This window comes from Drosophila arizonae, chromosome 5 (assembly GCF_054131065.1).
Source record: "Drosophila arizonae isolate 15081-1271.41 chromosome 5, UAZ_ARI_1.0, whole genome shotgun sequence".
Lineage (NCBI taxonomy): Eukaryota > Metazoa > Arthropoda > Insecta > Diptera > Drosophilidae > Drosophila > Drosophila arizonae.
The window spans coordinates 20,972,404-20,994,626 of NC_142925.1; the positions used below are offsets into that span (position 1 = coordinate 20,972,404).

At 40.4% G+C, this 22,223-nt stretch overlaps 4 protein-coding genes and 2 non-coding genes across 6 annotated transcripts; 2 read left to right on the top strand and 4 right to left on the bottom strand.

Moving 5' to 3' along the window:
- Positions 1–923: 923 nt before the first annotated feature.
- Positions 924–8,590, bottom strand: Ir51b (Ionotropic receptor 51b). The gene has a single exon (XM_089471646.1). The coding sequence runs from the start codon at positions 3,894–3,896 to the stop codon at positions 2,061–2,063; it is 1,836 nt and encodes a 611-aa protein (XP_089327772.1). The 5' UTR covers positions 3,897–8,590; the 3' UTR covers positions 924–2,060.
- On the bottom strand, positions 4,531–4,602 carry TRNAH-GUG (transfer RNA histidin (anticodon GUG)). Its single transcript has one exon. It is a non-coding gene; the product is annotated as a tRNA-His (tRNA).
- On the bottom strand, positions 6,076–6,147 carry TRNAH-GUG (transfer RNA histidin (anticodon GUG)). The gene has a single exon. It is a non-coding gene; the product is annotated as a tRNA-His (tRNA).
- A 2,623-nt stretch (positions 8,591–11,213) lies between the features above and the next one.
- On the top strand, positions 11,214–12,659 carry Ir56b (Ionotropic receptor 56b). Its single transcript, XM_018009248.2, has one exon. The coding sequence runs from the start codon at positions 11,230–11,232 to the stop codon at positions 12,481–12,483; it is 1,254 nt and encodes a 417-aa protein (XP_017864737.1). The 5' UTR covers positions 11,214–11,229; the 3' UTR covers positions 12,484–12,659.
- Positions 12,660–12,878: 219 nt separating this feature from the next.
- On the top strand, positions 12,879–15,356 carry Ir56c (Ionotropic receptor 56c). Its single transcript, XM_018009249.2, has one exon. The coding sequence runs from the start codon at positions 13,233–13,235 to the stop codon at positions 15,024–15,026; it is 1,794 nt and encodes a 597-aa protein (XP_017864738.2). The 5' UTR covers positions 12,879–13,232; the 3' UTR covers positions 15,027–15,356.
- Positions 15,357–16,612: 1,256 nt separating this feature from the next.
- Positions 16,613–18,953, bottom strand: Ir56d (Ionotropic receptor 56d). Its single transcript, XM_018009250.2, has one exon. It carries the CDS (start codon positions 18,735–18,737, stop codon positions 16,815–16,817), a length of 1,923 nt encoding a protein of 640 aa, XP_017864739.1. The 5' UTR covers positions 18,738–18,953; the 3' UTR covers positions 16,613–16,814.
- Between the last annotated feature and the right edge of the window lie 3,270 nt (positions 18,954–22,223).

Genomic DNA, 22,223 nt, shown 5'->3' on the forward strand with positions numbered 1-22,223 from the left:
ATATATACTATATACGGAGGAAGTTTGATTACAACTTCATCTATTTTACAGAGTATCTTAAACGAATGAACAATTGTAATTGCTTAGTGTTGTCTAATGCAGTAAATCACTTAGTCAAGCACTGCCCAGCATTGCCGGACTGGCGCTCGGGTTGTTGTCTCGGCTTAAAATTTGAAATGAATTTGCTGTTGGATTGCAGCGATATTCTGTTCAAAAAGCAGGATCTGTGTTTAAGCATATAAGTCAGTATATCATCCTGCATGCATGGGGTCACAGATTTTGCGTATTTCATGAGGCGCCACCAGATGCAACAGCCGAATGGTTCATAAAACATGTAGTGACAGACGCTACTGCCGGCTGTTGCTGCCGTTGTGTGTGGAACAATGAAAACGAGAACAACGGTAAATGTGCAGTGTTTCCGCTGTGTGGGCATGTTAACTGCAGGAGCGAAAGGGAGAGAATGCGGAGCTGGCGGACACCCAAACAGGCAGGCGAATCACGAAACACGAAACAAACGCAAATCCTTTTTATCCATTCAATATGCATATTTACAAGCAAACAAACGAATATAAATGCACGCACACAGGCGAATGCCCACACATACACACACCCAAACACCGCGAAAGGGGTAGAGGAGTAAGCGAGACAGTGCGAAGGCGGCTGAGCAACGCTTTTGTGGTTTATTTTTTAAATTGAATGAAACGACGTGGAAACGGCCATTATTTTATATTGTCTAGCATAATATGATTGTCTCACATGGTAAGGCCATTTATTCGCGCAAAATATGCAATTTCATTATGATGCTGAAATTAGGTGTGCCATTGCTCTCGCCTGCTGCTCTGTCATGCAATTAAAATTGTTGACGAGCGGGAAGAAGCAGCAGCAGCAGCAGCAGCAGCAGCAGCAGCAGCAGCAGCAGCAGCAGCAGCAGCAGCAGCAGCAGCAGGAGAAGAAAAGGAGAACAAGAATTAAATTTTTGTGACAGCAGCGCCCTCCAACGGCCAGATATTGTCAACAGCTACTCATAGTGAAAATCCAATAAGCAGCTCCTTGACAACAACAACAACAACTACAGCAACAAGCACCACGTATTGTTGTCGCCATTTGTACCTTGGTATTCCATTTGTACTATTTGTACTGCACGCAGCGCTGGTCACATTGAATTGATTTTGAGCCATTTTTTCACTTCTCATTGGAGGATAAAATATTATAAGCATATGCGCTGGATGGTTGATTTTATTTAAAAATTTTAAATAATAACAATAAATGTATATATACTTATTTTTTGGCAATATTAATTCCTCTAATGTTTATATTGCATATTTATTTTTTTATTTATTATACTATTTTGAAAAATTTGCTCTTTTATTTCAATGTTTTTTTTTCTTTGTCAGTGATGATTATTTATGATGATTGTCATGATTATTTTTTGTACTTAAAATTACAATATATTAAAATTATATATTTTAATTAGTCTATTTATTTTTTGTTTATTTTTATTTACAGTGTGTTTAAAAAAATAATTTAATTTCTTTTATTTTTGCAGTCAAATTCGTGTTCACACATAAGTACTACAATTTCTTGTAAAAACCCATTAGTATTTCTTAACAATATTCCACAATGAAGTTTTGACTTCGGCTAATCGGAAATGATTTGTAATTTAATTACTAAAACAATTTTGTAACTATATTTGCATAATAAATATATGTACGTCAAGTCTCATTAGAATTGTCAATAAGGCAGTTATTATTGCCGGCAATTAAAATGGTAATTGGAATATTTGATATTTGCGCATTATATTTATTCAGTTTAAAGTGCATTTGCGATTCGTCGGCTTGGAGCGCAGGCGAGGCAGGAGCTATTACTCAAGATTCCCTTAGCTTTCTTGACATTTTTTATTGCATTTTTATGTCAACGACAGCTGCTGCTGCTGCTGCTGCTACTGCCAGCCTGCCTAGCTCCTGCCTAGGTCCTGCCCCACTCCTGTCACCCTGATACGCTTCAAGTCGAAGCTGTTTGTGTATTTCTGTCAATTGTGTTGAATTGAATTAAAGTGTAAGTCAATGCCAGGTGGTGCTGGTGCTGCTGCTGTTGCGGTGCTGCCGCTCACAAACGAAAGCCACAGCGGCCAGCAGCCAACCGCAGAGGAGGACAAACCAGCCCAAGCGCAGCGTGTCCAGGTCTAGGGCCTTAAAGCCCAGCGAGTTATCGATTAAGTGGACATAGCCCGCCTTGAGGGCGTCATTGAAGTCGGAGACCACCCAATGCTGAAATAGGCCAATGCTCTGTATACGCATGATGAAGTGCTTCAGGGGTGATTCCAGGTGCGAGTCCCGGCGCATGGGGTAGCCAATGACAGGTGCACCGAGGCAGACGGACGAAAACCGAAAGATGGGCTTCATGGCATACTGCTGCTGCAGCGTAAAGAAATCCCAGCGTTCGACCGTGAAGGGATACGAGTAGCTGAGGTTGAAGCTAAGCAATGCGCTCACCTGTTCACCGGCCTCGGAGCCAACGACCAGGCGGGTCACCTGCTGCAGCAGGTGTGGCGGAACCTGCTGCAGGACCATCTCCACCTCGTGATGCTTGACGAGAATTTTCTGCTGCTGGGCAATGAGCTGCTCAAACGTGTCCACCTGCTCGCCCACCAAGGTGGTGGTCAGGAAGCTGCTCAGCTGATTCGAGTACCAGTTGGTCACAACGAAACCCAGCACGGAGAGCTGCAGCGCCACAAGGAAGTAGCGGATCGACGGCCCGTAAATGCGTGTGGGCGAGCTGAGAAAGAGCAGTTGAGCGAGTCCTGCGAACAGGCACTGCATGGCACGCAGTCCTCTGTTCTCGTTCGGCCCGGGACTCAGAAAGTAGAGGACGAGACTCACGTAGAGCACGGCAGCCAGCAGCAGGAGCCAGCTGTTCCATTGGAACGGACGCAGCAGGTACATGAAACGAGGAATCTCATTCCGCACCGGCATAATAAGACAATTCTGGGCTATGTGCAGCGGGTAGCTGAGGATGCCCAATTGCCGATCGATGCCCACATATGGATGCATAGTGATCTCCAGCTGGTGCTCGCCAATGAGCTCCGTGATGCGACTCATGTTGACGCTGCTGTCGATGGGCAGAGACTGGCCGCCGTTGCTCACGTGCAGCAACACGTTGTGTCTGTGGCAGAACTCCGCCAGGACGCGATAGCCGTAGCCGCGAATGAGCTGCAGGCCCGTGCGCTCGTCCTGCAGGCGAAAGACTCGAGGCAGATCATTCTCCGCCGGCGTGGAGACCACATATTGCTTCAGATCTCGTGGAGCAGCTGGAAAGAGGTGCTCCTCCTCTCCCTCATTCTCCAGGTGCCGCTCAAAGTGACGCACCGTTGGATACGGCGTATATCCGTATACCCTTTGCCTGTGCAACACCAGAACTCGTAGGAACTGCAAACTCCACAGCTTGAGAAATATATTGCGTAGAGCCACCTCGTTTCTCTCAGCCGCCAGAAAAACAACGAGACGACTCTGGCGCAGCTTCCTCAAACGTTCATCCAGATGCCACCAGATCTGCTCCTCGGTGCTGTAGCAGAACAGAAGACTCAAGGTGTCCGTCTTAATGTGATTTCTCAGTGGATTAAACGGATCCGGCTTCCCCTCAGTGCCATCGAAGACATAGCTGGAGCTGCTCAGGTTGTTGTGCAGCCAGCGTACCAAATCATTCACCTGGTCTCGCTGCACATGGCGACTGATGAAGATGGGCGTGGTCGTCCATCTCTGCTGGCCAGCTGCGCGCCTTGTTATCTCCTGCATAAAGCTGAAGTTGTGCGACAACTGCTGCTGACCCATGGCCCAGGTAAAGGACAGTAGCAGCGGCAGCAGCAGCAGAAGGTGAAGTAGTTTCTTGGTCAGCTCCATGGCTGCGAGTGGACTATGCGAAAGAACAGCCAGTGCTTTATAGCGGTACTCGCCCAATTGATTTAATTCAATTTAATCGCACTGCTAATTGAACTTATCTGCGGGCATACGAATCTACCTGTCTGCACACTTATGCAATTATCCGCAATCACGAAGCGCAACTAATTGCAGCCCCTAAGTGTGTAATGGCAGCTGACCTAATGGACGGGATAAAGCCAGTCAGGATAATGGACAAATATGAAAGGGAATTGACAAGAAGCGAGTCAATCAAGCTGATAAATTAAGCGATAATTTGGTCAAATTATCATGTGGTCCTCTAACAAATCAATTATATGCAGATCCAGCAGCGATATTTCAGATAGATCAGGAATATTATATGTTTTAATACTATTTTCACACTTGACAAAAATAGAAAATATATCTAATAATTATTTATTGACATTGTATGTTTTCTTTCTTAATAATTTAAGGTGCTTATTTTTCTTGTTCGATAATGATTTGATTTCTCTTACAATTTGCAGGCTTTATAAATACAAAAGTTAAAGCAAAAATGTATTTACCGCAATTTCTCGTATTAAATGATCGCAGGGAATAAAAAGAACGATCTTCTCCGTGACAATGCATATTGCAGCATTGCCGTGACCAGGATTCGAACCTGGGTTACCACGGCCACAACGTGGGGTCCTAACCACTAGACGATCACGGCTATTGAAGACACTTGGAATGTAGCCGAAAATAAGTGTATAACAGCGCAGCGAGCATTTGTATGTATGTGTATGTGTGTGTAGCAATGCTTTGGTCAAGCTTTGCTACAGTTTCTTGACTTTCAAACGAAGCAAAACATCAATAACGGCAACAACAATAAAAAGCAACAGCAGAACAATTAACTGTAGAAATAACCATAACAAGAAAAACAAGAGATGCAAAATAATACAAGTAAGAAATTTGCGATTGGACCCAATCGATTCCAAATTGCTTCCATGCTACTAAATTTATTATATTTGATAAACACCAACACACAGACCATAAATTTAAGTTTATCTGTCAAGTAACAGTGATCATCATAAAATATTTGGTTGCGTATATACATATATGTACATATATAGCAAATTGAGAATCACAGTTTATTGTAAAATTCATAAATTTGCCAAAGTTCGACTGTTGATCATTCTATTTATATTAATTCAAATTATATCGATCTATTTTAAAGAATAATTAACATATATATATGTAGGCACATGGATATAGTGTTTCCCTTAGTATATACATATGTATTCATCCATATAGGGTGTGTCCTAAAATACTTTATAGACTGAGTGAATACATTTTAGAATTTAAAATATTTAGGTTTAATATTAGTTAAGCATTTTGATTTATGTTTTAGGAAATAAAGTCTTTTAAAACTATAGGCCAACAAGTAAATATATCCAATTTTGTCTTTGTCGATTTCCTATTTTCGGCCAACATCAAGATACCTAAATAATCTTTAACTTCATAAACGAGTATTACCACAAATTTGTTATATTAAATATTAAATGCCAAGTACAGTAAAGATCAGCTAAAATTTACATAAATTTACATAATTATCAAGTTATTTTGTCAACACATAATGGAAAGAAGCACAGTCAATTTCATATTTATATTCTTTATTTTTGTAAATTTGTTCTCGTTTATCTCTAGGTTAAAGTCGCATATCGCAGTCGCTGACTACCATCGTATACTTTTCCATATTTCTATTAATTTTTTATTTGTACTATAATATCGTGATTCTATTATATTAACGTTAATTAATATCTTCTAATATTGTTTTTATTTATTTATTTTTTTTTTTTTTGTTTCTGTTTAAATTGATTTCAGTGAATTCTATTTTTAATATGTTAGCAAAATTTATTATTAGAAGTGTTGAACTTTTGGGTATAAATACTACTACCAGCAATACGGAAAAATAGTTTATAAATAGAGCATTTATTTATATGAATAAACAAATAAAAAAAATTAAAATAATTATTAATATTTATATAAATATAAGAAGTAATTTTGAAAGTTGCATTTATTGTAAAATTAAAAAAAAAAAAACAAAGAAGTACAGAGAGTAAATAAATCTTTTTTAATGCATTATCAATAAAATAAAAAAAATAAAAAAAGTAGATCTTCTCCGTGACAATGCATATTGCAGCATTGCCGTGACCAGGATTCGAACCTGGGTTACCACGGCCACAACGTGGGGTCCTAACCACTAGACGATCACGGCTATTGAAGACGCTGAAGTGGCAGCGCAAAAAAGCTCATATCAACGCACCATATGTATGTTTGTGTGTGCGCGCGTCTATATCAATGCTTTGGTCAAGCTTTGCTACAATTCTCGTGCTTCAAACAAGTTGTTTATGGAGCAAGTACAGCAATAACGGCAACAATAACAAACAGCAACAGCAACAGCAACAGTAGCAGCAGCTGCAGCAATAACAATAACAGCAGCAACAACAACAACAAGAGAAATAATAAAAGCAAAATAAAGAAAAGTAAATTCAACGGTGAATGGCAGCTAGCTGAGCGAAACCCGCCCAACTCAGCGGAGCAAGTACGGAAGACAGACTGAACAACCAACCGACAGATGGACGGACAGACAGACAGACCGACAGCCAATAAACAAGATTTTGGTTTATGAATGAATGTAAATTTTTAGCAGCACAGATGCAGAACAGAGTAAAAGAGAGAGAGGGAGTGAAGGCGAGAGAGAGAGAGAGAGAGAGAGAGTTAGAAAAGCAAAGATACCGGCAGTGAGGGTAACGGTCTGAGGAGGGGCGGGAAGGGCAGGGCAGGGCGTGTTGCTTGACTTGGCATTTCAATTCATTTTGCTATCAGCAGCATTTTGCGGCTTTGCCTGTGGGTAATTGTAGAAGCGAGGGCACAGGTGAAGGGGGAATTCTAGCAGCGCTGCTTAGGCAGAGGGGGAGCCGGGTAGATATGAATACGAATAATAAGTTCAGTCAAAATAAAATGTTGCATAAATTTAGAGCACAGTATGAATATAAATGCGATTATGTTTATACTTAAGCGAAGAGCAGATTTGATTGCAATGGAATTAAATATGTGTGAGATATTTATTTATTAGCACATCAATTTATAACAAATAACTTATTTATTAGCCAATCCAATGAAAAAGTGCAGATGACTAATTGAAATAAATTTGCAGAACATTAAAAACAATCATAAATCATTTGCACCTTAGGGAACATAATTTCAATGTATTTATGTTTTAGCTGCATTAAAGAGATAAAAGCAATTCCTTTGTGTTTACCGTTTTACGTTACAATTGGATTTGTATCGTTTATTCCAGTCTTTTTGTTGTTGTCATTACATGTTAATTCCATTTACTAAATGAGCTAAGCTATTAAGGGGAGTGGGGTATACACGCACTTACAAATTTCCCTTCATATTTGAAATTTAATTTTATGCCTGACTGGAAATGTTTCTTAAAGTGTTATAGAATTCTGGCTGATTATATTTTCTAAAGTGCTTTAAAGTCGAGTATACTCTACTTGGTTTGAGTGGACTGGGCATACAGCATGAGCTGTGCACACGCACATTTAATGAGGTGCTGACTTGTGAGCGACGTTCTACATATTTCCCTGGAGGCATTTTAATGAGTTATATTTGCCTCCACTTAAATACATCTATTTTGCGAAAATTACAAATTACGAATATTACGAAAAAGCAATTCCAATTGATAGAACTTTATCGCAGCCAGGGAGATAAGCAAATATTGATGTGCTTATCATTCAGAAATATATGTACATACGTATATATATTATATTTATATGAATTTATATGTATAAATACAGAGATAAGCAGCATGTAAAATATGATTTTTGTAAGCTGATTGATTTAAAAGTTGGTGATAAGCTATTCGGAGAGCCCTCATTAGTTTATATTATTTGAGAAATATAACATTGATAGTTATTATGAAGATAATGATTACGATACTTATATGAAGTATTTTTAAACTTCACCAGAACGAACGTTCAACAAACCAAGATTCCAAAGTCAATTTCTATAAATCTAATGATTATCATTATAATTATAATTATAATTGCAAAAAACGAAATTATCAAAGTTTTTTTTTTTTCAGTGCGTATTTGACCTAGGTATTAATCAGGTTTTGTTTATGTCTTCATAATTAGTTAAATGGCCTTGGGCTTATTTGTTAGTTCTTTGCTTATTTTGTCTCACTTGTGTATATATTACAGCATTATTATTACCTTAATCATTGTCTTATATGTAATTATTAACAAAATTGAATAATAAAGTTATTACTGAGATCGTTACATTAATACCTATTCGCTTAACAATTATTATCAGAAGGGTGATTAGCAAAAGCATAAGTTATACGTATACAAAATATGGTAAATATTATTAAAAGGGAATCATTAAATTAATAATTAACACCACAATTTTGGTTAATTTAATATTAATAAGTACGTGAATGCTTACCACACGCAGAAGAAGAAGAAGACTGCTCTGGGTACCTCCAGGCATTTCCTTCAAGTATTTCCCCTTTAATGCTCAGCTGAACGGCAACACACTTCACTTCACTTCACGAGTGACCTCCACGAGGCCTGGGCGACTGAAGAAATGCTGCAGCTGCTGCCCTTTATATAGGGCGACTTCTACTCAAAGCCTAAGACGTGCTCAAATGTTAAGCTCAGTGCCAGGTAGAGGCCGTTGCAGTCGAGTGTAAAATGACCAATGGGAGCACTCTCTGATGCTGCGAGTATTCCAGCTTCATTTTACTCAAATATAAATACCAAATGAGTACTGCTGCATACATATACAGCTTAAATGATCTTCTGCATTTCATAGGCATACAGATTGAGAGGCAGACTATGAGATAAACAGGGAGACAGATGTCTTTCCACATTTAAAGAGAGATATACGACATAGTTAAATCGGTTTAGCTCATTACGCTCAAGATTATTTGTATGTGCTTGATAGGCTAAATGTTGATATGCTACATTAATGTTAATAGTAATAATTATTAGGCAGCATAGACAAGCAGTTTTTTCTCTTATATACATAGTTCTCTTAAGGATTATTTGTTCTGCATCTCATACTCATTTTCAATGGACTAGACAACTTTCAAATAGGCTAGATGTGGCCTGTGTGTCTGCATGTGTTAGTGTGCTGCTTTCTTTATCCTTGGTCTTACTATATAACATATATAGCTCCCTTTTAATATGAAAATATGGAACTTGACCCAACCTTCATTTCGGTGGCATTCCAGATTGAATACCCATCACTTTAATAGAATGAATGCCAAAATATATTTGCATATATTGATTTCAATTACACTTAAGACCTCTTTAGCCTTTACCGGAAAACACGCCAAGCGCCTTTTATAACAATTTTCAAACAAACAAGTTTCAATTGCCGACAACTTAAATACACTGCAAATATCCCGTTGTATCCAGTTTTCGTATAATTTTTGCATTCCATGATTTTGTAATTACGATTAAGTGTACAATATTATTTCAATGGTATTTTCTGTCTTTTTCGCTTTCATTCTGCGTCATTTAAAATGGAACGGGATTGGCGGTTGGGTGAGTCCTACTGTGACTGCTGGGGCTGAAGTCAATGTGGGCGTGGCCGTTAGTTTTTTTAACACCACTTTGGCGTTACGTGCGGCAAAGCCCTTAAAAAAAATACCAGTGTTTACATGTAAACTGAAAATTTATGAAATACACACACACACATACACACATTCAATCCCACACACACACGCATCACACTCATTCACTTGCACACACAGACAACAGAGCGTAAAATTTTTGCACGGATTTAATGTTTGTGCAATTTTTTGTGGCCTGCTTTTGAAATATTAAAAAAGCCTGCACTTGTCTCTGTGTGTGTGTGCGAGAGAGAGAGAGAGATAGAGAGAGACAGAGAGAGAGAGCGTGTGTGTGTGAATATTCGCGCTCTAATAATTGCGCAAAAGAGTTGGGCTATTTAAATACAAGTATTGACCGTATGACTATGAAATAAGGAAACGCGTTTTACAAATTCATTTATGGGAATAAAAAAAAAAAAAAAAATCAAAATAAATAAATGAGTATAAAATAAATAAAAAATAAATATACACATTATGGATTTGTAATTTACATGAAGAGGCCAAAGTTCAACAAAAAGTGCACTTCATAATTGCTTTACAGTGGGTGGGATCAGTAAAAATATACGAGATAAATATTTAAGAATCGGAATATAAACCAATAAATTATGGAATATGCAAAATTTAAGAAGCTTATGGGACAAGCGATTCATATAGTAATAGTAGTGATATAGAGAAAGAAGAACTAAGAATGGCAGAGAATTAGCGGGAAAGACAGATTGTGAGAGAGAGAGAGAGAGAGAGAGAGTGAGAGAGAGAGAGAGAGAGAGGAAGTGAGAAAGAGAGAGAGAGAGAAAGAGCTGAGTGAAATAGAGAGGGAGTTAAGGTGAAATAAAGAGGGTGAACGCAGAAACAGAATGAGATAGAGTGTATGAGCAACAAAGAGAGAGAGAGAGAGAGAGAGAGAGATAGGGAGAGATATAGAAATCTAATATAAAGAGGAATATAGAGAGATCACAAGAGTTAGATAGTTAAAGGCTAAAGAGGAACCCAAAAAGAGGATTAGGAGAGAAAGAGAAGAGAAAAACAGAAATAGAAAGGGAGCAACAATATAGTGAGAAAAACGTCAGGAGGATATGTAGGTATAGTTTAAATAAAGAATAGCTTAGATTACAATTTTTATTTGAGCACCGCTTTGTAGTACAGAATAAAAAAGAAAGAGTTTTGTCGTCAAAGTTACAAAAAACTTGAGCTAAAGAAATTCTCTTTCAGTATCACAGAAGTAGACATCATATCTGGGCACCCTTTAGTCAATGAGAACTACGTAGAAGAGCAGTATGCATCATACATGTACAAGTCTATACCTACTATTTAGTTTATTTATTGTTATACCTATCTAGCTACCTACCTGTATACGTATATAGCTATTGTTCCACATATATGTACAGTTTTCATCCGCAATTCATTCCATTCTACTCACTGTATTGTGTTTACTGTGCCGCCAACTAGTCTGCCTCGTTTGAGGGTCACGATTGATCGATTCATGTTGTTTTATTCGGTTTTTTGCAGTCTCGGATTGGATTGTGGGATAGGTTTTTATGTTCTAATAATTTGCAGTTGTCCGGCATTGGGGGAACACGTGCGCCAGTTGCCAGCTCAGCTGCCATATCAGCGCTTGACTATAAATATGACACGAAACACGAACCGTTTGAACAGTTGCAGTCAGGCAAAATGCAGGATAACATTTATACGCCCTTCAGCTCGGAAATACCGCTCGCTTTTATATATACCGATGAAGTGACTGGAGAGACTCTATACTGTGGCCCATATCTGCGCTCCTTGGAGACCTTTGCCGAGAGATTTAACTATAAGCTGCAGCTGGAGCATGTGGAAAATATGACGAAGAAGTCGCTGCTGCTCCAGCAGATTGCCCAAGGAGAGTATAATACATCTGTGCACGGCGTGGGCATAAGGAGCACATTGGAGGATCCCACTTCGAGCATCACAGCATACAGCTACCCCATCGAGGTGACGAAGTACTGCGTGATGGTGCCCTTGGCGCCGGAGCTGCCCAAGTGGATGTACATGGTCTGGCCATTGGGCAAGTACGTCTGGGCCACGCTCTTCCTGGCCATCTTCTATGTGGCGCTGCTTCTGCGCTACGTGCACCACGGCGAGGCAGCCACTCGCTCCTACACGCGCAACCTGCTTCACGCCATGGGCATCATCATGTACAGCCCGAATATGAATATGCCGGTGCAGCTCTACCAGCCGCCGTTCCGTATGCTCATCTTCTACACGCTGCTCTACACACAGGGCTTCATACTGTCCAATTACCACATAAGCCACATGACCTCCTTCGACATGAAGCCGGTGTTCGTAAAGCCAATCGATACGTGGTTGGATCTGATAGAGTCGAGGGTGCGCATTATCATACCGGACACGCTGCTGGAGGAGCTGCGCACCTTACCCGTAGTAAATATCTCCTCACTAGACGCCCAGTTCGAGCCACGCGAGTTCCACGACTTTCAGCAGCTCATGGTGAATCCGTCTCGCGAATATGCCTATGTGGTCACCCAGAATGCGTGGGAGTTCTGGAACCGACAGCAGAGCGTGCTCATCCAGCCGTATTTCCACATGTCTCGAGTCTGCTTTGGGGGACTCTTCAACGCCTTTCCCTTGCAACGGGATGCGCCCTTTGCCGACCAACTAGATCGTACCATGTTCTACATAAGGGAATCTGGTCTGTGGGACTATTGGGAGGACATGGCCTTCGTCTTTGCGTTGCGTGCGAACATCGCAAAGATATTCCTGGACACGTATCCCGTGGAGCCCTTGAATCTGGAGTTCTTCAACACGGCATGGATTGTGATCATCGGTGGCTTGCCCCTGTGTTCAGTGGTCTACCTCTTGGAGCATCTGTGGAGCCGTTGGATGGACGGGCAGAGCAACAGTTGCTTGCAGGGGGAAGTTCAGCATATATAATGAGAAACTGAATATATATTTTCAAAATTATTGTATAAACAATTTTCTATAATATGATTACCATAATTATGAGGCACGATTTCATTGGGAAATTTCATGCTGATTCGCGACTGTTATTATGATAAAATGTTAATATTATAAAGTCAGAGTCATAAATAAAATGGTCGTTATGAGAAAAACAATTAGGCTTACGATTATTCGGATTATGATGACTAGATCGAAAATGATTTTAAAATTATATTTAAATATGTACTTATTATATAATAATATAGGTTGACATATTCAAATAATGATTTTACGCATCGAAATAGCTCTGACTATTTTTGCTGCTCTCTAATAATGATTGTTCGCAGGTAACCTCGACAAAAAACAATATTATGATGGCATAGCTCTGACTATTTTTGCTGCTCTCTAATAATGATTGTTCGCAGGTAACCTCGACAAAAAACAATATTATGATGGCATAACAACAAATCAGTTTATGTTGGTTTAATTAAACCTATTCATAAGGAGGTATAAATGCAAGAGCCCGCACCCTTGAGTCGTTTGTTCAGTTGCTCAATTATTATGTCAAATGTTATGGATATTTAAGATAAGCATCGAGAAATGACCTTGTTTAATTGTGATGTTCGTCAAAGCGGGGAATGTAATCCCTTGAGCAATAGTCAAAGGCATTTAGGCATTTAGGACGCTATAAAGGCTAACTAAACGCAGACATTACGCATACGCAACGTGAACGCTTCGCAGTTATGTACTCGCCCCGCTGGCTTATCGTTTTAATTGTGCTGCCATTGCCATGGAGCTGTGGCTGGAACAGCACATACATTAGCAAACTGCTAATCGGCATTAATCGGATGGCTGCGTTCCAGGATCTGGTCTGGTTCGTTAGCCAGCAGCTGGACAACGAGCAGAGGGACGACATGGAACAATTCATTCGCCTGCATCACGATGCGTTTGCCTTATCCCAAGTCGTTGTTGTCAACAACTCGGATATGCGAATGACCCACTCGGCGGTCAGGCGCAACCAGATGACCGTGATCTTCACCACGGGCCTGCACGATCCCATCATGGAGGTGACCAACAAGGTGCTGCGGGGTAAGCACTTCTACCTCGCCGTCTTCATGATGATGGGGAAGGTGGCGAACATGGAGGACATCTACGAGATCTGCCAGTTCTTCTACGACAATCAATTTGAGAATTCGCTATTGTACTTCGAATCGATTGACGGCATCAATCAGATGTACGGCGCAAATCAATATCCATCGTACGAGATCGAGAATCGCACCGACCTGCAGAAGTTCTTGAGGACCAAGATGAGCCAGGTGATGAGTGCCGTTCACGATGTGGGCGGCTATCGCTTTGCCACGCCCATGCGCGAAGATGCGCCGAATCTGTTCCGAGTGGGTGACCGCTACGAGGGCAGCTTCTATCGCATCCTAAGCACCTTTGTGGAGCACCTCAACGGGAGTTTCAAGGAGCTGGAAATGCCGCCAGACGCGCTCGGAGGTCGCGCAGTCAACATGAAGCAAACGCTGCAGCTGGTGAGGGATCGACAGGTGCAGTTCGTGGCCCATGCCTACGCCTTGTTCATGCCGGACGACGACCTGGAGAAGAGCTATCCCCTGCTGGTGGTGCCCTGGTGCTTGATGGTGCCGCTCTACAACAGCGTCTCCACCTACTTCTATGCGCTGCAGCCCTTCGACACGACCGTTTGGTTCTTTGTGCTGGCCGCCTTTGTGCTGCTCAGTTGTCTGGAGCTGCTGTGGCTGCGACTGGGGCACAGGAGGGGCCGTGGCTCAGCGGGAGTGACCACAGCGCTGCTGAACTCCTTCTGCTACATCATCAACATATCCACGGGCAGGCAGCTGCTGCAGCCCTCGCTGCTGCGCTTCCTGCTGCTGCTGGCCGTCTTCTTTCACGGCTTCTTCCTGTCGGCCAACTACACCTCTACCCTGGGCAGCATTTTGACCGTGAACCTGTTCCATGCTCAGCTCAATACCATGGACGATCTGCTGCGCGCTCAGCTGCCTGTGATGATCATCGATTACGAGATGGAGTTTCTGCTGCAGCTGCACAAGGAGCTGCCGGCCGGCTTCATCAAACTGCTGCGCCCCGTGGACAGCGGAGTCTTTGCCCAGCACCGAATGCAGTTCAACAGCTCGTTCGCCTACTTTGTCACCGAGGATAACTGGCAGTTCCTGGACGCGCAGCAGCGGCACCTGAAGCAGCGCCAGTTCAAGTTCAGCGACATCTGCTTCGGCTCCTTCCACTTGGCCTTTCCCATACAGAGCGACTGCTCGCTCTGGCGCGACCTCGAGTACTACACGTTCCGTGTTCACTCCGCCGGCCTGCTCAACTACTACGGCCGGCTCAGCTTCGCGTCGGCGCTGCGTGCGGGCATCGTGCAGCGCCTGCAGGAGCACAACGAATACGCATCAGCGGGCCTGCAGCATTTGGCCATAGCATTCATTATGCTGATGACCATGTCGGCTCTGGCCTTCATCGTTTTCATCATCGAACTGCTAACGAGATTCAAGTTTTAATTACGCTCAGCGAAATTTGATTATTGATTTGCCATTGACCTCAAAATTTGTATAACTCACGCGCTTCATTTGGCATTTCGCATTTGGCTGAAATGAAATTTAAATTTGAAACTAGATTCAGTTGACCTCAAACCCAATTATCCGACTGCTGGGTGTCGAACGGGCGCTGAAGTGGATTGTAAATTGTTTCGTCAATTTCAAATGAATTTATCGAATTTTGTATTTAACTCTGAGCAATCAAATGAAAAATGACAGACTGCTGCCACAATTAAATAAAGAGCAGGAGAGCAGATTGTGTCCAATAGTATAAAAGGCATTCTTAGAGATTATATGAAAAAAAAAAAAAAAAATAATAAATAAATAAAAATAAATAAATAATAATAATAATAATAAAAATAAAATATTAAAATAAAATAATAAAAATCAATCATTTTCCATTTGATTATAAAATTTAATTTAATATTCATAAAATTTAATTTAATATTATTAAAATTTAATCTAATTATAAAATTTAATTTAATATGTAGTATATATTTATCAAGCCAAGTATAAATTGATATTTATAATCTAAGCATTCAATGAAGTTACAAAACATAATTTAATTTCTATATATCGATCCACGTAAAAACAAGTAAGAACGTTGCAATCGGGCGATACCGATTGCAGAAGACTCATTCACAGCCCAAACGCTGTCAACCAGAGTATATGGTGCAATTTTCAAGTCTAGTGCGCAACAAAAAACAGGGCATGATCCCATTAAAATTGGAAAATCATCGATAGCTGTTGCTATGATCATTGCATCATTGCATTCAAATTACATACATATATAATTTATACAATTTTGACATTTAATAATATATATTTATATCCATATATTGGATACCGGCTTCAAGCTAGCAGCAGATCAGCGCGATTTTCCTATACGTGTGCACACACTCATCGTCTATTCTATGCGTACAGACAGAATCGTGCCTTTTCTCATATTCTTAGAATTTCGATCGATTTCTGGACTTTCTAGCCGTTACTGTAGTTTTGTCTGATGACGCTCTCTTATTAAGCTATTCTATTTTAGCAACTACGCGAGTAATGTTAGAGTAGGAGGCTCGAACCTCTTCGGTGTTTCTTTTTTGTTTTTTTGTTTTCATACATATTTCGTTTTTTATAAAATAGATATTTTATCGGGAAGGTGCGAGCTTGACTAAATAGCACTTAATACTTTTCTTTTTCTTAGCCGAATAATTTTATAAAGCCTAATAGGCGGATCGGGATAATTTTAACACTTTATAAATCCAAATTTCAAGTCTCTAGCTTCAATAGCGACGAAATAGATTGCGTTCATATGGACAGACGGACAGACGGAAAAAACCAATATACTCATTTCAATTTCATGAATGAGTCTAAAAAGGTAAGTATGCTATCTATACTGAAAGCCTCTCAGCCTCTCATTGAATTTTTAACTAGATGGAGTTGAAAGACTCATAGCCCAGACACTGGATGTCTAAGTTTCACAAATTTTAAATACATTTAATAAATTTATTTTTTAATATCTTATATTTTGTGTTTCAAGTGGAGTACACTCTTGGGTCTAAAGATGAAATTTAAAGCAGTTACAAAATTTAATTAAAGATATAAAGCCGAAGGCCTCAGTGGCCAGTGCTTAATATTAGGCTAATTTTAATTTACATTAACTAAAGTATCAAATAAAGAAAAAACATTTAATTTTCATAAATCAATACACATATAAAGAGATACCTTAGCTAAATTCAAACATTCAACATTATTCCACATTCATCTCCTGCAGCTTCGGCGCCTTTTTACTGCAGTTCTCAGTTTGTGCCACAGCTTGTGGCCATGCGCCTGCATCACATGCTGATGCCATTTCATCTCCAGGATAAATGCCGTGCCAGCTAGGACAAGACCCATGCACCAGGTGCGCATCATGCTGGACAAGAAGGCCATGCTCAGTGGCTGTGGCTGCTCATGCAGAATTATAAAGTGAATGACGCGCATGTACAGTGCCTCCCAGAAGGACTCCCACTTCCAGTGATGCCTGAGGCCCGATTCCTGGGAAATCAGTATAAAGTTCTGCAGCGGCGACTGCAGATGCGAGTCCATATGCATGGGGAAAACGTGGTAAAAGGGACCCGAGCAGATTTGCGTTAGCCTGAAGACCGGCACCCGGAGATGCTTCTGCAGCATCATGATCAGATCCCAGCGATCGCTGGACACAAAGTAGCCGTAGCTTGCGTTCAGCAGATCGCGATGCCGCTGAATAAACCTCGCATCCGCAACGACGACTTGTTGAAGAAAGCGCTCCGAGTACTGATCCCTCTTACGGGCCAGAAACTTGTACTCAAAGTCCTGCACGTAGATGATCAGATTGGCGTCGATAACGTCCTGCAGGGTATTCAGCTGACGCACGGGCGGCGGCGAGGTGAAGTAGCTGGCCATCTTGCTGATGTACATGTTCGAGGCGACGATGCCCATGATGGTGAGCACCAGATAGAGATAGCGCATGCGCCTGTCCCTAGTCCGCATTATCGATGTGGGCGGACTGTTGATCAGACTGAGGATGCATTGCAGCAGAATGGCACTGAGATCCCTCGGCCGTTGGGGCGAGCAGAGCCAAAGGCCAAAGCCCACATAGAGAATCGTCAGTAATAGCAGCAGCCAGACGTTGTCCTGCAGAGCCTCGCGTACATACAGCTCCTGCACCGAATCGTTGCGGTAGGGCACCATCAGGCACCAGTCGTTGATGCCAATCGGATAGCTGAAGCTGACCGAGTAATTCCCGATCAGGTCGGTGTAGGTGTGTATCAGCGTCTCATAGACGCCCTGGCCGACGAGCTCTAGGAGATACGGCAGATTGAAGGTAGTTATGGTTAGGTTAGCGGAGGTGTCATGCATCGTGGCATTCACAAAGTCGAGGAATCCCAGAAACAGCTTGCCACTGGTGCCGTAGACCGTCCTCTGGTCCGCTCCCTTGAACACGCGTGGCATATCATAGAACACCGGTGTATTCACCACATATCCCATCATATTATGGCTGAGTTTCTGAAAGAAGTCTCGAGCCATCCAGTGCTCGGTTCTATTCACAAAGTGTTGCGTGGGATACGGATTCAGCTGATAGACGTTGTCGTTGATGGTCAGCAGCAGCGTGTTGGTGAACTGTTTGGTCCAGCTCCAGCGGAGAACGTCCTGGAATATTTGCGAGAATTGGGTAAACGTCTCAAAGCTCTCATGATAGTTCGCACTGCTCAGATATGGAAACAGAATGAAGATCGTCTTCAGCCAGCGTATGCCCTTGAGGGTCTCCGAGGCGACTTCCATGATGGGATCGCTGTGATGTGTGGTGAACACCATCACCAGAGATGGCGTGCTTATCAGGCTCTTTATCGTGGTGTTCGTGTTGATCGAGCTGCGGTTGTTTCGCACGATGATGCGCGGCACGAGGGGAAACTGCTTCCAGAACTTCCTGAAGAATTCGCTACCGGCCGGACTATTCAAATTTAGCTTCTCCGATATGTAGAAGAGGAGGTTGTGAAAGTGATAGACACTGTCGATGCGTGTGACCACATCGATGACGAAATCATTGTTGATGCTCTGCATATGCCTCGCCATGGTCGCATTCCCAGCCGTCTGGGGCGTTGGCGTAGCCACCTGAGCGGGTCGGGCTGGGCGCAATATGAGCTGAGCTGCCAGCTTGTCCATTTTTATGGAACGATTGTCGAAGCGCAACTGATTTGCTATCCCCGGCCTGTCTTCCTGCCGGTCTGTCTGTCTCTCCGGCTCGCGTGTGGTCCACTCGGTGTGGGTTAGGTCAGAGCTGGCTTTGATTATTGCATTCAAACACCAAGTTTGACATATTGGACATACCGAGCGCTTTATTGGCTGGCAATCAAAATTGTTTACACTGGCTGACAGCTGACCTACCAGGAGCGTTTCAGTTAGCGAGAGGGTTCTAGTAGATTTTTGGCTAAATTTATGATGTTAGCCAAGTTCTGTAAAAAATACTAATAATATATTTAAAATGCTTATTTTTTTTCTTTTACATATATAAAATTACATATATATTCACGATTATAAGATTATACAACAAATTCATAAATATAACATGTATTTATATTTTACATTAATAGAATTTAAAACAACTTCTAAATAGAAAATTTATGCAAAAATTATATAAAATTGATGTTAATATTATTTCAAATAAAATGTGAAAAAAATAAATGAATTAATAGTTTTTAAATGGTTTATTAAATTTGTAAAATCATAAATAATAAATATTATATTTTTTATTATTTCTTATGGCTATTATTGTATTATTATATAAAATATAGAATGATCATAGCATACAAAGTTCCATTTCAATATTATTTTGTTGTCATTTAAGTTGATTTATGTATTGTAAATCATTGATTTTTTAATTATTTATTATTATTATTATTTAGTTACCCAATTAAATGAGAGTATTATTTTAAGTATATCAAATTTATTGCTTGAGCCATAATTAATTATTATTTTTGTAGTATATTATTTCACACATTACTCAAACATTTTTATTATATTATTTACAGTATTCTTATTATGAACCCCACCACGTTCAGTTACATTCGTAGCGCTCCTGATTTAAATGCTGTGTGGCCGTAGTTGTTTATTGAGTCATAAAAAGCGAAAACCCCTTTTGGCGTTTATCTCAAGTGCAAATCGCTCATATGCGCTATTTAGCCGTATTTATGCGGAACGGTTCATATAATTGGACAAATCGTTGCAGGACATGCGAGGGCCCTAAAGCGTGCGCACTTTAACTATCTGGCATTGAAGCCGATTTGTGGCTCACGCGGCGAACGCAATTAAAAATCACGCATACGCAGCGTGCAACGCGCACGCACCAAAAACCCGTAGGCTGCCTACTTTGCCGGCTGCTGGCAGCTGTGAGCTGGCAGCCTTAGCAGCGTTTTAGGTGTTCGAAATGTGCTTTGCATGACTTTGACAACAAAATCCGATGCAGGCTACATGACGCTGTGTAATTGCTGTGAAATTTCATAAATGTGCACAAATGCCAACAGACAAGGCCATAAGCCGGGCATGGCTTATCGGGTTACGTCTTGGCTTTTATGGCCAGCAAAATGCAATTAGCCAGACACACACACAGACACATGCACAAAGTTAGGGAGTCATTCATATTGTTAGCCTGGCTTGGAGCTTAAAATATTTATGATTGATGCTGGCTTAGTCCAGGTTTTTGGCTTGCTATATTCGCCCTCTAATGCCACATTGACAGCGCGCATGCCTTTGTTTGCTCGATGATTTTACAAATTTCTGCGAATTGCTGCTTACGTAATTGTAATGTGCAGTAATGCGCTTTGCTCTAAGTCAAAGTTGTTCACACATTCACACACACACCTACGCTTGCCCCCTCCCAGTTGGAACTGAAGTATCGTGCGAACTATGGCAGCTGGCCAGCACCTGAAGCTACACTTCACTTAAAGCACAGGGGCGTGGCAGTAGACGTAAAGCTGTGGGCGTTGGGCGTGTCAACATGTGTTTCGGAAGCATCATATGACAGCATTTTAGCATTTTATTATATTATTTTTCTTTTCTTTTCAAGATTTTCTTTTACTTTTGTGTGAATGTGTGTGTGGTTTTTAATGCTTGCGCCGCTAGCGCTAAAATACATTAAGCCAGCTTGTTGAGCCGCATTCAGTTTTTATTTATTCTTGTATGCCTTTCAACTGCTGCTTTGTTGCACAGTGTTCAAGGGGTGTGTCACGCCCGGGAAGTCAGCGAGTGACAAATCAAATTTGCGGGATTATATTCGTGTTAACTTATGGCTGCAAAACAACTTTTTGTTTGTTGTTCGCAGAGACATTTTGAAAAACGTAAACAAAATAAATGATAATATTTATATAGCTTAAAATAATTAATCAATATTAAAATACATTTAAATAGTTTTAGTTTTTTAGATAAATAATAAAATTATATATTTTTAACTTAATATAACTTAATATAAATAAAATAAATAATAAACATTTCATATATGTATATTTACATCTTTTTATTTATTTATTTATTTTTATTTACATTAATATTATTTTAAGTTAATATGGAATTTATAATATTTAAAATTTGTATTAGGTAGTTTTTTGTTTTTAAGGACATAATAGAAAAAACGCATATTTTAAAATTTTTATATATTTTTAATTTGCTCAGCAAGAAAAAATTAAATTAAAAAATTAAAATTAAAAGAAAATCACCTTGCCTTGAATTATCATATATTTTATGTGCTTATCAAACAAAATCGAAAAGAAAAATTTAAGCTAATTCTTAAGAATATACTTATGACTTATAGGAATTTATAATATAAAATTATAATAATTAAGCTACATTTAAACAAATTTGTATTTTTCAAATCGAGTTCAAAATTGAATTACTTTAAAATTGCATATTATAATGTTTATATTAAATATGATATTTACACATATTTTCATTATCATTATTATTTTAACTTACTATAATGTTATTTTAAGCTTTGCTAATTTTATTTAAAATTTTTGTTTTTTGTATTTTCCTATTCCTTTCGTGACATTTGCAGCTCTGCTAACGTTCTAAAATCTGGCCAGCTATAATCTAGCTGCTCTATTACAATGCAGCCACGCCCCTGTAGAACAGCTCCGAAATTGAGTTATAAATTTGGCAACCATAGTGCATATAAAATGTTTTTTTTTTTCTTTATATATTTTTATCCTGTATTTTCTGTTTGCATGAAGTATCTTATTTCAAATTGTTTTAGTTACACTTTTTTTTACCCCAGAGCATGAGTCTAAATGTATCAACTGTACATGTGTGTGCGCCTGTGTGTGTGAGTGGCTCTGACTCTGTATTGTATGTGCTCTTGCTATTTGGAAACGGAAGCAAAATGTTGCGAATGTGTGCAAAAGTAGTTGAACGAAGGCCCTCGAGTTGTTTCGTTGCCCGTTGCTCATGTCAAGTGCCAGCTGTGTCCTGCGTCCTGCGTCCGTCTGCGCCACACGCCCACCGCCTGACAGCTGGGCTGCACTCTCGACATTTAGAGACCTCGCCCAGCCGCCAGCCGCCAGCCGCCAACTGCCATCCTCCTACCTAGCCATCCAGGCTTCCAGCCAACCACCTTGCCCAGCCCACTCAACGGGCTAGAGCAGGTGTGTTTGACTGGCA